Below are 15,121 nucleotides of genomic sequence, written 5' to 3'. Positions count from 1 at the left end.
GTATCAGTTTTCTTTTACGTGATGTGATTAAGCCGAAACGTTTGTTGGGAAACAGCATTATTAAAAAAACAAGATTAAATATAAAAATTAATTTTATTAGCCATTTTCAAAAATAAAAAATAAAGAAAATGCGGGATAATAGTGATAACTAAGAGAACAAATAAATAGAACAGACGAAATAACTCAGTAAAAAATGCCCCTACTCTTCAATAGGGTTTTCGTTTCCACTCTCTTTACTCTGTTGTCATCGGCCAAAATTTTGTTCTTAAAATCTTTAGGATGGAACTTTAACGATGTCATTTCCAATTTCGTTTTCTTAGACACCAAAGAAGTGGAAGGTTTCACGTTGGTCGCTTTAGTCGCTACCCAAGAAGAATTGGCATCGGTATTCGCAACGGTTGGTCTGATAGTGCGTCTTGGGCGCTTTTTAACATCGCTCACTAAATGATTTATAATGTTAAAACCTGCTCTAAGATCTTCGCGTTCACTTTCATGTTTGCGTCTTGTTTTCTTCGATTTTTTCACCTTGTGTCTCGGGACGCCTTCCCCAAGAATCTCGAGGCTCCGACTTAGACGTCTCTTCTTCTTAACAGGGCTTTCCAGTTGGTCGATCTCATCCAATGAAAGACTTGCCTTTCGCGTTTTGTGAACCTCCCTAGATGTTTTTTCATTCTTTTCTCCTGCACTATTTCCGGTCATGGTCTCGTATTCCAATGATAAGTTCAATGAAATTTCACCCTTGCCGATTGAGGTACAGAAGGTGTCGACTAGCGTGTTAATTCTTTCAGTGAGTTGCTCATTAGAACCGTCCAATACTAAGCTCTCTTGAATACTCAACGACCTTCGCTTACTTGTACTCACATTCTTTAAGTTTGGTAATTCTTCATTTTGATTCTCAACCTTAAAAACCTGTTCTTCATGTGTGTCTTCATCAGACGAATTGCTTACCATGATAATACGTGACCTTAATTTTTCTTTGCTCTGTTTTTCCTCTTTCACGGCCTCTGCGCATTCTTGCAGATCGAATTCTTTACCTGAAAGTGACTCAATGTCGTCGTCATCACAAATAAAGGAATCATTTTCATAATCGCCTTCGCTGTACTGAGAAACCGAACTTCCTACAGATTCACCAACATCTATAATTTCATTGCTGTCTTCTGAGGGTGTACTCTCCTCTCCTTCCTCCGCCATGTTGTCTAGGAAATCACTACCGGAGCGTTCCGACTCCTCGTTGTTATCGGTTTCTATTTTTTCTACATTGTCTTCTTCTGAATTGCTGGGTTCCTCTGGCTCGTCAATGGCAATATGACCGGACTTTATTTCTTCCTTGTCCTGTCTCTCCATTGGTTCTTCATCATCTATTTCCTCAATTACAAATTCGGTATTATCTGAATCTTCCTCCACTAGCCTAGTAGGAATCGTTTCAACATCTTTAGGAGTTTCCGCCGCTTGACTTTCAGTACTTACGCTGCTTTCCCGATCTAATGCGCTTCCTATCATACTTTTAACCCTTTCTTCAATGTTCCCTTCCGAATTTTTGAGTTCTTCTGATTTTTCAATTGCGGTTAGCCCAAATTTTTGAACCATCTCCATTGAGTTTGAAGTCTTTCGATTTTCAAAAGGTGTATTTGATAGCTTAACAAATGTGTTTTTCTGAAGTTGTCCAAATGATTTTTCTAAATTATCTTCAATAGCAACACGCTCATTATCTGCCTTCCCTCCATTGGATGGTAACTGAGTGGCTTTCATATTATCGGAACCTTTGACGCTGGCTAAAGCAAATCCACACGTTGCTCGGTCAGTTAATTTGTTTAGTTGATTTTCAATTTCGGTAGGTTTGGAGTCTTCCTCGTCCGAAGAAATTTTGAATTCGTAGTGCGTCACTTCTGCTGGAAAGCTAAGAGATTCCGATCGTGATGATACTGCTTCGCGTCCTGCCGCGCTTTCCTTTTTCCCAGCTTCTTGCATCAAAGTGCTGCAAACCTTTTTTTGATCTTCATTTTTTCTAAATTCTTCGAATAAACAAAAACGGGGACTCGTCGGTAGACTATGTACTGGGCTTTTTGATTTCCGTGGCGCCGCTAGCAATTGGTGAAAACCGGGGCTCGGGGCTCGCTGAACCGGAGTGCCTGATTCTTCATCTTCTATAGTGACGTCGACACCCGTAACCGAACTTAGCCTGATAGTTAATAGTTTGGCCTTCATTACGTTCGAAGGTACCCCTAGTTTATCATCCGTGGATGGGATTAAATTTTCCATTTCGGTATTCTTTCCGTCGCCACCGGTTAAAACGTACGATTCGTCATCGACCTCCATCGGCTCATCTACAGGGATGTTCTCTTTATTGCTTCTTCCTGAATCTTTCAAGTCTTCTTCATCACCTTCTTTAACATCACCATTTGACTTTGCTGTTATCTCCGACTTGTGGTCTAGAAATTTCTCCCTATCTTCTTCATTACCTTTCAAATTGGAAGATGCAGCATCACCATTTGACTCTGCTGCTATCTCTGGCATATGGTCTAGAATTTTCTCCGTGTCTTCATAATCTTTCAAATTAGGAGCTGTAGCATCACTATTTAACTCTGCCGTGATCTCCAAAGTACAGCCTATAAGTTTCTCTCCATTTTCATTAACTTTAAAATTGGGAGCTGTAGCGTGACCATTTGACTCTTCTGGAACCTCCGACTTGTGGTCTAGAAAATTTTCCATACCTTCATCATAACCTTTCAAATTTGGACGTGTAGCATCACCATTTGACTCTGTTGCTACCTCCGATCTGTTGAAGTCCAGACTTGTCTCCCTGTCTTCTCTATAACCTTCCGCAGCTGTAGCATCACCATTTAACTCTGCTGCTAGCTCTGGCTTGCTATGATGTATAATTTTCCCGTGTTCTGCATAACCTTTCAAATTCGGAGCTATAGCATCATCATTTAACTCTGCTGTTACCTCCGACTTGTTAAGGTCTAAAATTTTTTCCCTGTCTTCTTTATAACCTTCTGGAGCTGTAGCATCATCATTTAACTTTGCCGCTACCTTTGACTGGCTATGGTGTAGTATTTCCACCCCGTCTTCATAATGTTTCAAATTCTGAGGTCTATCATTACCATTTGACTCTGCCGCTACTTCCGACTTGTTATGGTGTAGAATTTTTTTCCCGTCTTCTTTAGAACCTTCTGAAGCTGTAGCATCACCATTTAACTCTGGCGCTATTTCTGACTTGCTATGGTGTAGAATTTTCTTCTCTTTTTCTTCATAATATTTCAAATTCGGAGCTGTAGCATCACCATTTGACTTTGCCCCTACCTCCGCCTTGTTATGGTCTACATCTCTCTCCGCGTCACCAATGGAATGAATCGAAAGCGTTTCGGGTGTAACCGCTCGGTCTACGGTGACCATGTTCGGCGACGTTGTATTTTTTGGTGACGCAGCAACTCTTGGCGACCTTCTGGGCGATGTTGAGTGACTTATGCTAATCTCGATCAATCTGGGAGATTTTCTAAATTCAGATTCGCCCGCGCCCGGCGACAGATGTCTTTTGGCCCCAGGAGACGTGTTACGTTTGTCACCAGATGTCGTTACGACTTCACGAGTGTGTATTTTCACCTCGGCACCGTTGACATCGTCGGAAATCTCGTTTATAACGCTCAGATCGAATTCAGATACTGAAGGCTCGACTATTTCCGATTCTGGTTCTTTACTTACGGAAACGCGTCGCCTGGGCCTTCCGAGCGTTTTGGTGACGACATTTTCTGGTTCTCCCTTCGCATCGAACGATCTTCGGCGCCCTCGAGCGGATTTACCATCTTCTTTGGACTCGGAGTTTTTTGGTCCACTGGTTGCCGTTCTTTTCGTCACACTTTCCTCGGCAGATTCAAACGTTTCGGAATTTCTTCGTCTAGTACTCCTGGCGGGCGTGGTCGGGACGATCTGCACGGAATCGTTAGCAGAACTTCTGCGCGATCTTACCACGCCGGTCACCGGCGTTTTGGTTTCCTCTTCGGGCTTCTCGGTAGCGGAACCCCTGCGGGGTCTAAGGGAACGCGGTTTCTCGGATTGGTTAGGTTCCTCCGTCGGTTCAGATGACGTAGACGGCCTACGGCTCCGTCGCGGGGTCGACGCCTTATTTTCTTCGGTGAGTTGGGCCAGCAATTCTGAAAAATACATTTCAATTTATATATTTTTTTAATACTAAATCTGTTATTTTGATTTATTTTGAAAACGCCAATTAATTTGGAATTATACTGACAGACAACTTTAAACTGCTCTATGGACAGTCAGGTTTCAAGAGCAATCAAATTTAGGTTTAAATGGCAGCACTAAAATGAATGAAGAACTGTTAATCCTTTTATTTGTATGTTATGTATATAAATTATATATACGTTTTAAAAAACTCATTTGTTAACTGACTTGCACACGCTTATCTCGGTCTCCGGAATGGACCGTAAAGAATTAGTTCCTAAACTTAATATCAAACTGCAGTACTTGACTATGTCAAAATAAACTATAATTAAACAGGTCAAAAACCAAGTGCAAAATGTAATAAAAGTATGTTATGCCAGCTAAATTGCCTAAATATCGGGCAGTTCATTAGAAATAATATTTGCATATATACATATATATATATATATATATATATATATATATATATATATATATATATATATATATATATATATATATGTATATATATATACTTATATATATATATATATATATATATATATATGTATATATATACTTATATATATATATATATATATATATATATATATATATATATATATATATATATATATATATATATATATATATATATATATATATATATATATATATATATGTATATATATATATATATATATATATATATATATATATATATATATATATATATATATATATATATATATATATAATATATTTACATCTGAAAAAAAAGTCTAGTCTATGATGGTACAATATTGAAAATGTGGTTAGTTAAAATGCGATGACGCATTGCTGATATTGGAAGACGAGGTCAATCTGCAAAAACTAATGCAAACTACTACGAATTTGAAACAGTTGCAAGAAAATTCAATATGATCATACCAACACATAATAGATAATCTTTGATGTCTAGAGAACCCAGATGATGTTAACTTGCGATTTATTATAATAACAGTGTTAGAACAGATTATGTCTTCTAGGGGTTAACATCGCGACACTATACAGCAAACAATAGAAGCCAGGATATCAGGATACCGAAGTGTCCAAAGCAAAACATGTATAAAATTCACCCTACGCCACAGAAACAACGGTGCAGACTGCAGCAACTAAATAGCTTTTAAAAAAGCTCGGAGACAGAACAACAAGCAATGAGATTAGAACAATATGTGACGTGTCGGATATAGTAAGACGGACCAAAACTGGTAAAAATCGCAAAGGAAGAGAGACTAAATACCAGCAGACATCATAAATACCGGCACACACAAAAGCGCTGGCATGAGAAGTGGACATAAGAATCTAGGCTGCGTCTTTAAAAAAACTAGGCTTAATTAAGAAGAATTGATAATAACTCGTGCGTAATATATCTTACAATAACTAGCTTTCTCAACATAACTGTTTAAAACATATTCCCAATGTCTTATAAAAACTGAATATAATTAGATAATAAACAACTTACATATATATATATATATATATATATATATATATATATATATATATATATATATATATATATATATATATATATATATATATATATATATATATATATATATATATACATATATATATATATATATATATATATATATATATATATATATATATATATATATATATAATATATTTACATCTGAAAAAAAAGTCTAGTCTATGATGGTACAATATTGAAAATGTGGTTAGTTAAAATGCGATGACGCATTGCTGATATTGGAAGACGAGGTCAATCTGCAAAAACTAATGCAAACTACTACGAATTTGAAACAGTTGCAAGAAAATTCAATATGATCATACCAACACATAATAGATAATCTTTGATGTCTAGAGAACCCAGATGATGTTAACTTGCGATTTATTATAATAACAGTGTTAGAACAGATTATGTCTTCTAGGGGTTAACATCGCGACACTATACAGCAAACAATAGAAGCCAGGATATCAGGATACCGAAGTGTCCAAAGCAAAACATGTATAAAATTCACCCTACGCCACAGAAACAACGGTGCAGACTGCAGCAACTAAATAGCTTTTAAAAAAGCTCGGAGACAGAACAACAAGCAATGAGATTAGAACAATATGTGACGTGTCGGATATAGTAAGACGGACCAAAACTGGTAAAAATCGCAAAGGAAGAGAGACTAAATACCAGCAGACATCATAAATACCGGCACACACAAAAGCGCTGGCATGAGAAGTGGACATAAGAATCTAGGCTGCGTCTTTAAAAAAACTAGGCTTAATTAAGAAGAATTGATAATAACTCGTGCGTAATATATCTTACAATAACTAGCTTTCTCAACATAACTGTTTAAAACATATTCCCAATGTCTTATAAAAACTGAATATAATTAGATAATAAACAACTTACATATTACACAAACTGGAAATGGAAGCAGAATTTTACAAATTAGGGACGACGAATTGTTCACAATAAGTTTCTAATAATATCAGCATATCCGTTAGTAACTATGGCATTCTGCATTCCAGAAAAACCGACTGTATAATAAAATATACTTGAAATATATATTTTTTAAATAAACATTAATACAAAAATAGTTCTACCAAACATAATTCCTACACAGCAATAATATTACAAAAATATTTAATTATGATATATTTAAACTGTTGCAGAGTAGAATATTACGTTGAGGAACACAACACCAAATCATGTCTTACCAGCTATAGTGAATAAAGTTTACACTGAATCACATGACAGATAAAGACGAGTACATAAATGATTTAAAATAAAAAAGGAAAAAGTTAACAATTATAATAAGCTTATTATAATTTAGTAGAAATATTTACAAAAGACATTTAAAATAAAAAAAAGGTTAAAATAAAAATACAATGAAAAAGATCATAAAAAAAATTGTAGAAAAAATAAAAAATTAAACAAAATGCTTTGTTTACCTGTCCTACAGAAAGGGGCAAATCATATTTACGTCAGATTTTACGACAAACCGACGCTAAAATTTAATAGAGTAAAAGTGGATTTTGCCATTTTCGTTTTGAAATAGAAACAATAGTAAAGCTATATAGCATATTTAAAATTAATTTTTATTTGGTTGATCCTAGACTCAGCTGACGGAGAAACTTACGGTGGCTCCATCAGCGAGGGAACTCACCGACGGCTCCTGTATATCCGTTAAGTCCATACTTTTCTCGCTACGGTAGCGTCGAATCGAGAAGCTTAATTTTATTATTTTTCCGTCGGCGCTCTTCGCGATACAAAGTCAGCCGTGACTGCATTTTTAAATTCAACTTTTGTTTATTACTTGTCGAAAAATATCAACCACACCTTTAAGAATACACGAAAAATAAAAAAATATATATAAAAAAGAAGGAAGTAATCGAAAATCATTGAAAAACTTAAGTTAAAAATGTGTACTAAAACTTTAAAAAGCCCCTGGAGGCCGGGAATTGAAATTTCAAAACTTTTAATTTCATTAAAAATACCCACATTATATATGAAATTTATTAGCAAAATGTGTATTTCTGCAACTCTATTTTCTAAGAAAAAAAAACACAATAACAATCTGAGATAAATGATTTTGAAACCAAATATATTATTTTCTAGTACTTTGACATAAGTAGTACAGAGCAAAGTTTTGCAGTAAATTTCGCATTTTGCCAACATTTGTCAAATGTTAGTTAGCTATAAAAAGTGCTTGAAATATACTATAATAAAATTTGTTAGTGAGCACAATCTCCATACTAAACATTTTCACTTTTTAAATATATATGTTATTGGTAATTCAATAAATTTAATTATTAAATTAAAAATTAATAACAAAACTTTTTTATTTCAATGACTAACCAAAATATTCATCAAGTGTTGATACATTTCACAAAATTTGATAGATGGTTATAAATCTTAATGCACTTATAATAAGGTAATTTCTAAGTTTTAATACAATCATTACATGCAATTGACTAAAGCTTACTTTACAAGAATTTTTGTTCTTCAATGTATGATAAAAACAATTTTTGATGACAGAAGCACTACCTCATATCCCTAGATATTTTTGTGATAGTATATCCTTATCTTGTTTAATTCGGTATAATATAAGGGTCCCAGTCCAGATATTCACTTATGTGAATTCCTAAGAAATTTGTACTTATTATAAACTTAGTACTTGTTTTATAATCAGGAATCAGGGTGAGTTGAGTTTGTTTTGCTCGAAATTAAATAACTTTCGTTTTACTGTTAATTATTATTAGTTTGTTTTGCCTAAATCACAAATTTATTTTGTCAAATGCATTGTTGATTATATTTATTACCTTGCATATGTTTCCTTCAGGTGTGTCATACAGGGTTCTTTAGACCATTCGTATTAGTTTAGTGACCAAGTAATAGATGGCGCTTCCCATGAAGTGACGTTGCCCCCAACGACGTCACATCCGACAAGAAAACATAAGAACACGATTTCGGAGCACGCCAGAAATGAGTAGTAATGTTTTAGTTGTTATACATTATAATTAATAAATAATACTTTAATAATATGTGTACTTTACTGCTACGAATATAAAATAAAACCACAGGCATTGGTATGGTAGGTTCTTAAAAAAATGAATAAAATTTTTCGAAGTACATAAACTATAACAAGCCATACACACTTTTGTCTAGTTAGAACTAGACTAAAATTGTTCCAATTAGAAGCTATTTCATTTCATTTTTACCACCCCATTTAGGCAATCAAATTTCAAAAATGAGTAATACAAATTATTTCTCATTTAATCAATGCGTAAAATTTTCAACATATCTCAAATTAATATACCTTGTCTGGTCCTGCTTGCTGGCTTAGAATCCACTTTGTCTTCATTTTCTTGTGCTGCTGAAATCCGCCTACTCCTAGTGATTTTGGCAGGAGTTTCAGAAGATTCAGTGTGGGATGCAGAAGCATTCCTAGTCGATCTTCTCAGAGGAGACGCCACTTCGGCCTCTTGTAGTTCGGCAATTGCCGGTTTTCGGGGCATATTTTAGCATAAAACTGAAAAATTACATATCTTGAAAAAGAGTTGGGTCACCATAAAAAATTATTTTCAAATAACAAACAACAAATAATTCTAGAACTTTCGGACGAACATTCAAAAGGAATTTAATAAACACCATAAGTAAGTGTAAACGCTTTGTCTTACCAACCGAAAATACAGAACAAAAAACAATAATCGATCTTCACAAAACATGCACGTGCTTATCGTTTGTATCACTTTAACCGACTTTGAATTTAATTTTAAACGGTCCCAGCTGGAAATTCGGGAACAGCTGAGAGCGCCAAGGAGGCTGCGCAGAAATTTTGAGACACGGATCGCAAAATAATTCATGGACCACGCAATCTATCGTTACAAAATGATACTACTGTTGTGCAAAGGGGCATAAATTAGTGTTACATTGCGTTACGGGTCTTTTGGTGATAATTAATAATAATTATTAATAATTAATAATTAACGTGGATGAGAATATCTGTTACTATGGAAAAATAATATTGAGATTCAAATTCTTCTTTTGATTCACATAAAACTAGGCAATTCGACCAGGATCTCTCGGGCATTGCATATCCTCATTGCCCTGAAACAAATTGCCGTGAATATTTTTGTGTTAATTATGTAAGTTTCCTGTTTTGTATGTCACTATACAAAAATTGTCGTAGAACTTAATAAATAAAAAAATATAGATATTTACGAATTATGTTTAATTTGTGCCATAAAACCGAGGAAATTTAATGCCTTCATTTTATTTTATTGCGGCCAGGAAATAGCTATAAAATAAAATAGGATAGATACTTCTCGTAAGCCTCGCAAGTGTGTGACGTAAGGGGTCAACTTATTGAAATATTTTATATTAGTTATGTTGCTGTCCAAAGCAAAGGAAACTCACAACTCTCGCACTTGTGTGCAGACAGTCATTTTCAAAAGTTCGTTGCGAATCAGGACTTCCATCAAATTACAGTTTTTAATTTGGCCACGCGACATTATTACAGATTATCTAAACTCTATATCTCACTGCCGTTAAGTTTTAATAGCTGGCTATAAAGTATCTGTTATTATGGTGGTTTCATTTTCCGAATAGTAAAATGTCGATGGAAACACGCAGCGCATGCTTTCAGGACGCTTCGCACGGGACATATATTGCCCGCTTTTTCGTGTTTCCACATTCAGTGAAATTTCTAGCTCTTGCCAGAATAGGACGCGGCGCTTCTCAACGATTCGTCGACAGAAACGTGTTCCAAGTGCCACAGTAATAATACAAAAATCAACTATGCATTTTCATTGATTGTTTTTGGTACTCCGAATTTTTGTCGGTACGAAATTTCGTTACTAAAATGCATATAAAACTGATCGTGATAACTTACTGCATATCGACGGATTTCGGTGCGGCGTTGAAAGGTAATTAATATTTAATTTTTATCATGAAAAGGAGGAGAAAAGCTTTGCAAACTGTCAGTTTACGCGAGTACAATCTGTAAACAAACACGGAAGGATTAAATAAGTTACCCATGGGATTTTTAATTTCACCACTTTGCGCGGTAGACACGATGCAAGTTGTAGGTGTATTTCTATCTAACATTATGTGTTAGGATGTGTTCGAGCAAAATATGTTCAATTGGGTGGATTTTTCTTGTTAAAGATTGTTATTTAACTTTTTGACCCTTAATTAACGTACAGTGACTCACAGCTTAAATGATGCAGTCGCTATAACAAAAACTAACTGGTCTGAATGTCTATTTATTTGACAAAAAAAAACAATTTATTGAAATTAAGTTAGTAAAGAGCCCTCTAACAAAGTGTGAATTACTTTTTGTCTTAAATATGCCTTACTTAGTTAATAATAAAGAATTAATTAAATTATAGACAATATTAACGTGACAGCTTAAATAATGCAAAACAAAATATAACCAAATCAATGGAGAAAAACAACTGCATAATTTGAAATACTCCTCATTATCAATAACAGCTTGTAGTCTTCTGGGTATTAATTCAACTAATTTTCTATTATACTCCGGGGAAATTGGGTTCCATACTTCAGTAATTTTTACTTTTAATTCATTTAATTCATTCATCACTATTTACTTTGTTTTTTAATGTCAACCACAAATTTTCAATTACATTTAAGTCTGGTGACTGAGCTGGTGTCTTAATAACATTTGGGCAGTTATAAAGCAACCTCATTGTCCATCAACCATGAACATCATTGTCATAGAACCGATATTTGTTACCCATATTTAATTTTTGGGCACTATGAACCAGATACTGTCTTAATATATCCAAATGCACATATTGGTTCATATTTCCTTCAATAAAATGTATATTACCTATTCCTGCAGGGGATATACATTAATAACATTAATCCACCTCCACCGTGCTTTAACGTAGTTTTTAAATTTTTCAATTTTAATTCTTCCTTAGGCTTTCTCCATACTGATATTTTTCCATCGGATCCAAACAAGTTTATTTTGGTCTCTTCGCCAAATATTACTGAATTCGAGAAGTTCCTATCTTTATCGATATGTTCTCTAGCGAATGCCAATCTCACGCGTCTATTTGTTCGGCTAATGAAAGGCTTATTTCTGGCTGTTCGACCATCTAAATTATTTTTTCGCAGGATTCTTCGAATTGTTTCGGGATTACACCTTTTTCCAAACTGTCTTTCCACCTCGACAGAAATCTTTGGAGCACTTTTTTTTGGACAATTCGATACCTCTCTTACAATCGATCTTTCGTCCCGTTCATTGAAGATCTTATTTGGAGCTAACCTTGATTTATTTTCGACCCGATTTTCGTTACAGTAACGCTCAACAGTTGACGGACATTTATTTACCATTTTGGCTATGTATCTTTGGCTATATCCATTTCTGTGATGAGTAATAATTAAATGACTCTCAGAAATTGTAGTCCGACGACCTATTTTTAAAATCATTCGTTTTACTGAACGAAAACGTGTCTTAGAATATCAAACGAAACAAAAAATAATTGCAGTAATAAATAAAACCCACGCCGGCTTGGTAAATTTCAAACTGATAAATTTTGATCCCGGTTATTATTTTTTTGCATCATTTAAGCTGTGACATTAATATTTTTTAGTGTTAACTAAGTAAGGCATATTTAAGACAAAAAGGAATTCACACTTTTTTAGAAGGCTCTTTACTAACTTAATTTCAATACATTTTTTTTGCCAAATAAATAAAGAGACATTCAGACCAGTTAGTTTTTATTATGCAAAGGTGTGAGTCACTGTACACAATATTTTTTAGTGTTCGGGAGTTTTGATTAAATGGTTTTTTAGAAAAATGTTTTTACCACTTATACACCCACGCTCGTGTATAAGGAAAATCCGTAATCTATAAACTAGAAACAGTTGAAGTCTAGTATAAAATCCAATATACAAATTACATCAATTTCTGCATTTTTTAAAAAGTTTTAAAAAGTTAGTTAAAAGTAGAACTAAATGGTTTTCTCTATAAGAGAATTTATACTAAATGTATAATTACACTTGTGATAGTAATCTTTCATAATTTTTACTTTATTTGTGTTGCACGTAAAGACAGCCAACAATTGCATCCGTCATATTTCTGACATTTTGGTTTAGTATATGCTGAAATTATAACTCTAATACTAATTTTATGGAACTCTTTAGGTAATTTGTGTTAAATAAATTAACGAGAAACTTTCTTATGCTAAATGAAGATAAATTCATGTTTATCACACACAAGAACCACATGTGGCTCCTGTTTGAGTCCGACCAAAACGACCCGTTATGCTCGGTGCTTATAAAGTAAAATTACTAATCATGCAACTTAACCAGGCTAAATAGATCTCTATCTTTGTTATATAACACACGGACTAGAAACATAACGTTCTTCTTTTCATTGCTGATCCCTAACCAGACATAGTAGAGTTAGGATCTTTTTTCATCCAGCAAAAAATTTGTGTGATCTATTATAAGTTATTTATTTCAATCACTGCTTTTCTTACGTTTAGCTGCTGTCGATATTGCAATTTATGTACCGGAATTTTTGATATAAAAGCTGATTTTGCATAACAATGTAGTCGCGCACAAATACAGGCAGTTCCGAAATTTTAAATAACAGATTGCAGGGGTATCAATTCGGACCGACTCCATTATTAATCCCTAATATTACAAAAGCATATTTAATATTTCGGTGGTAGTGCACTAATTGCATTTAGATTTCAAATTAAATATTCCCATTGGTCGTGGCAACGTAACAGTTGCGAGTTTAATTTGTGACGTTGCATACGATGCTCTTTCCTAGTCGTACACGTAGCTTCGGTTTGTCGTCCCAGGCTCACAACTTCGACGACGCCAGCAATCGTGTTGGTTTTAACGTTTGCTTTTAATCTCGTTCCTCTATTTCAAGTTCAATTTAACATTTGACCAAGAGTTAATTTTTACATTTTTTGTTTACAAAAAGTTCAGGTATAGGTTAGGTTATAGGTTAAAACGTATAGCTGCGACATATATAGAGGCCCTGCCTATACCGATAGTAAGGGAAGGTCCATTCATCGTGCGCATGCGCGAGATTTAAAATTTCGTTTTCAACCAGTGGGAGTTCTAATTGCAAATTCTGACGTTGGATCCATAAGACCTTGAAAAACAAATGGTGATAGTTCGTCAATGTTTGGATGTGGCATTTTTACAGCAGTATTTTCTCAAAATAAGTGAAAATCCTACTAAATCTTCAGGCAAAAAAGGAGTTAAGGCGTGGCGCAGCACCCACGTCCGCATTCTGTAATTAACTAAAGTTGTGAGTGTGACACATGCGTAAAAGATCCATTCCTTTTCTACGAAATTATCATAGCCAACATATTATAGCTAAATGGGTTAAAACGTTATAAGAAATAATTTCGGTAGCGACTTGGAAGTAAGGGTTTGAATTTATAGGAATGTAAATGATATAATGATTTTCCATATGTTAACATTAGTGACCTGACAATATGCCTCGCAGCCACTAGAAGAAGATTCTTCTTCTTCTTCTTAAATTAACCTTCTAAGTTCTAAAGGAGGAATTAAGTTAAAACAGACGAACAGCGAGACACCGCTAAGACAAAGCGTTACCTTGCCAATGCTTGTGTGCATGCTTATTATTGTTTAACTTATTGTTTGGTTGCAAATAAAAATTTGTGAGAAAATTTGTTTGTGGACATAGAATAACAGTGTTTCTGAATTAATCAGAGATGGTACTGTTCGTTATATCGGAAAAATTAGATAGGACTGGGAGAATATGTAAATAATGAAACTATGATTTGTTGAATAATTCGTGTAGAACTTCTATCTTTTTTGAAAATAGTCAATTCTAAAATGCTTAGTGTTAAAAGCAAAATCCTTTTGGCGTGCTGAAAGAAAAAGTAGTTGCACTGATGGCAAATCACTTTCTTTCGTAATTTGTACATATTGTGTTTCAATTTTTTGCTTAGTAATAGATTAAACTATTTGTTGCGGGTTGAATTTATGATATTCGCAATGTTTGTACCTCAGTTTGAAACAAATGTTTGTTGTGTTAGTATTTCTAACCTATCCTATTAAATTGGCAGTTTAACTTGAGTTGCCTACAGTGCCATTTATACTGTTCTTCCGGCCTATTTTACAATACAACAATACAGACCCGATTGTGTATATAATTTTTAGAATGACTGACAAACTAATTAAAAGCAGTCCTCACAAAAAAGTTTAAGTTCAAGAATAATTACTTTTGTGCAGATAAATTGCAGAAAAAGTGTTATTTTAATTGCTTGCTGGATGAATTTTGTAAACGAAAATGCGATATTTATTTTACTTTACCATCCTGCATAAAATAAATTTGCCAAATTAAAAAACGTCAATAAAATGTCATGTCATTAAATGTAATTTATATTTTTAAACGTGTATACCTACCTATTTTTGAATTCCTTGGCATAT

The 15,121-nt window shown here is 34.0% G+C and overlaps 2 protein-coding genes across 4 annotated transcripts in view; one reads left to right on the top strand and one right to left on the bottom strand.

The window, feature by feature from the left end:
- Nucleotides 1-70: 70 nt before the first annotated feature.
- Nucleotides 71-15,121, bottom strand: part of LOC132696057 (uncharacterized) — a 109,359-nt gene continuing 94,308 nt past the window's right edge. Inside the window, exons 2-3 of the mRNA XM_060660652.1 lie at nt 8,985-9,197; nt 71-4,151 (exon numbers count right to left, since the gene is read on the bottom strand). Coding sequence (XP_060516635.1) covers nt 184-4,151; nt 8,985-9,183 — 4,167 coding nt within the window. The 5' untranslated portion in view covers nt 9,184-9,197 and the 3' untranslated portion in view covers nt 71-183. The remainder of the gene's footprint in view (nt 4,152-8,984; nt 9,198-15,121) is intronic.
- Nucleotides 10,211-15,121, top strand: part of LOC132707988 (uncharacterized) — a 511,366-nt gene continuing 506,455 nt past the window's right edge. The window contains exon 1 of one of the 3 annotated variants that reach the window (XM_060680044.1): nt 10,211-10,593. In XM_060680044.1, coding sequence (XP_060536027.1) covers nt 10,530-10,593 — 64 coding nt within the window. In that variant the 5' untranslated portion in view covers nt 10,211-10,529. The remainder of the gene's footprint in view (nt 10,594-15,121) is intronic. The other 2 variants (XM_060680043.1, XM_060680046.1) reach the window with 2 other exon arrangements.

Source organism: Cylas formicarius, unplaced genomic scaffold (genome assembly GCF_029955315.1).
Source record: "Cylas formicarius isolate icCylForm1 unplaced genomic scaffold, icCylForm1.1 PGA_scaffold_10__41_contigs__length_53128322, whole genome shotgun sequence".
NCBI classification, from domain to species: domain Eukaryota; kingdom Metazoa; phylum Arthropoda; class Insecta; order Coleoptera; family Brentidae; genus Cylas; species Cylas formicarius.
Note: the sequence above shows the minus strand (reverse complement) of the source record. Positions and strands in the feature narration are given on the sequence as shown.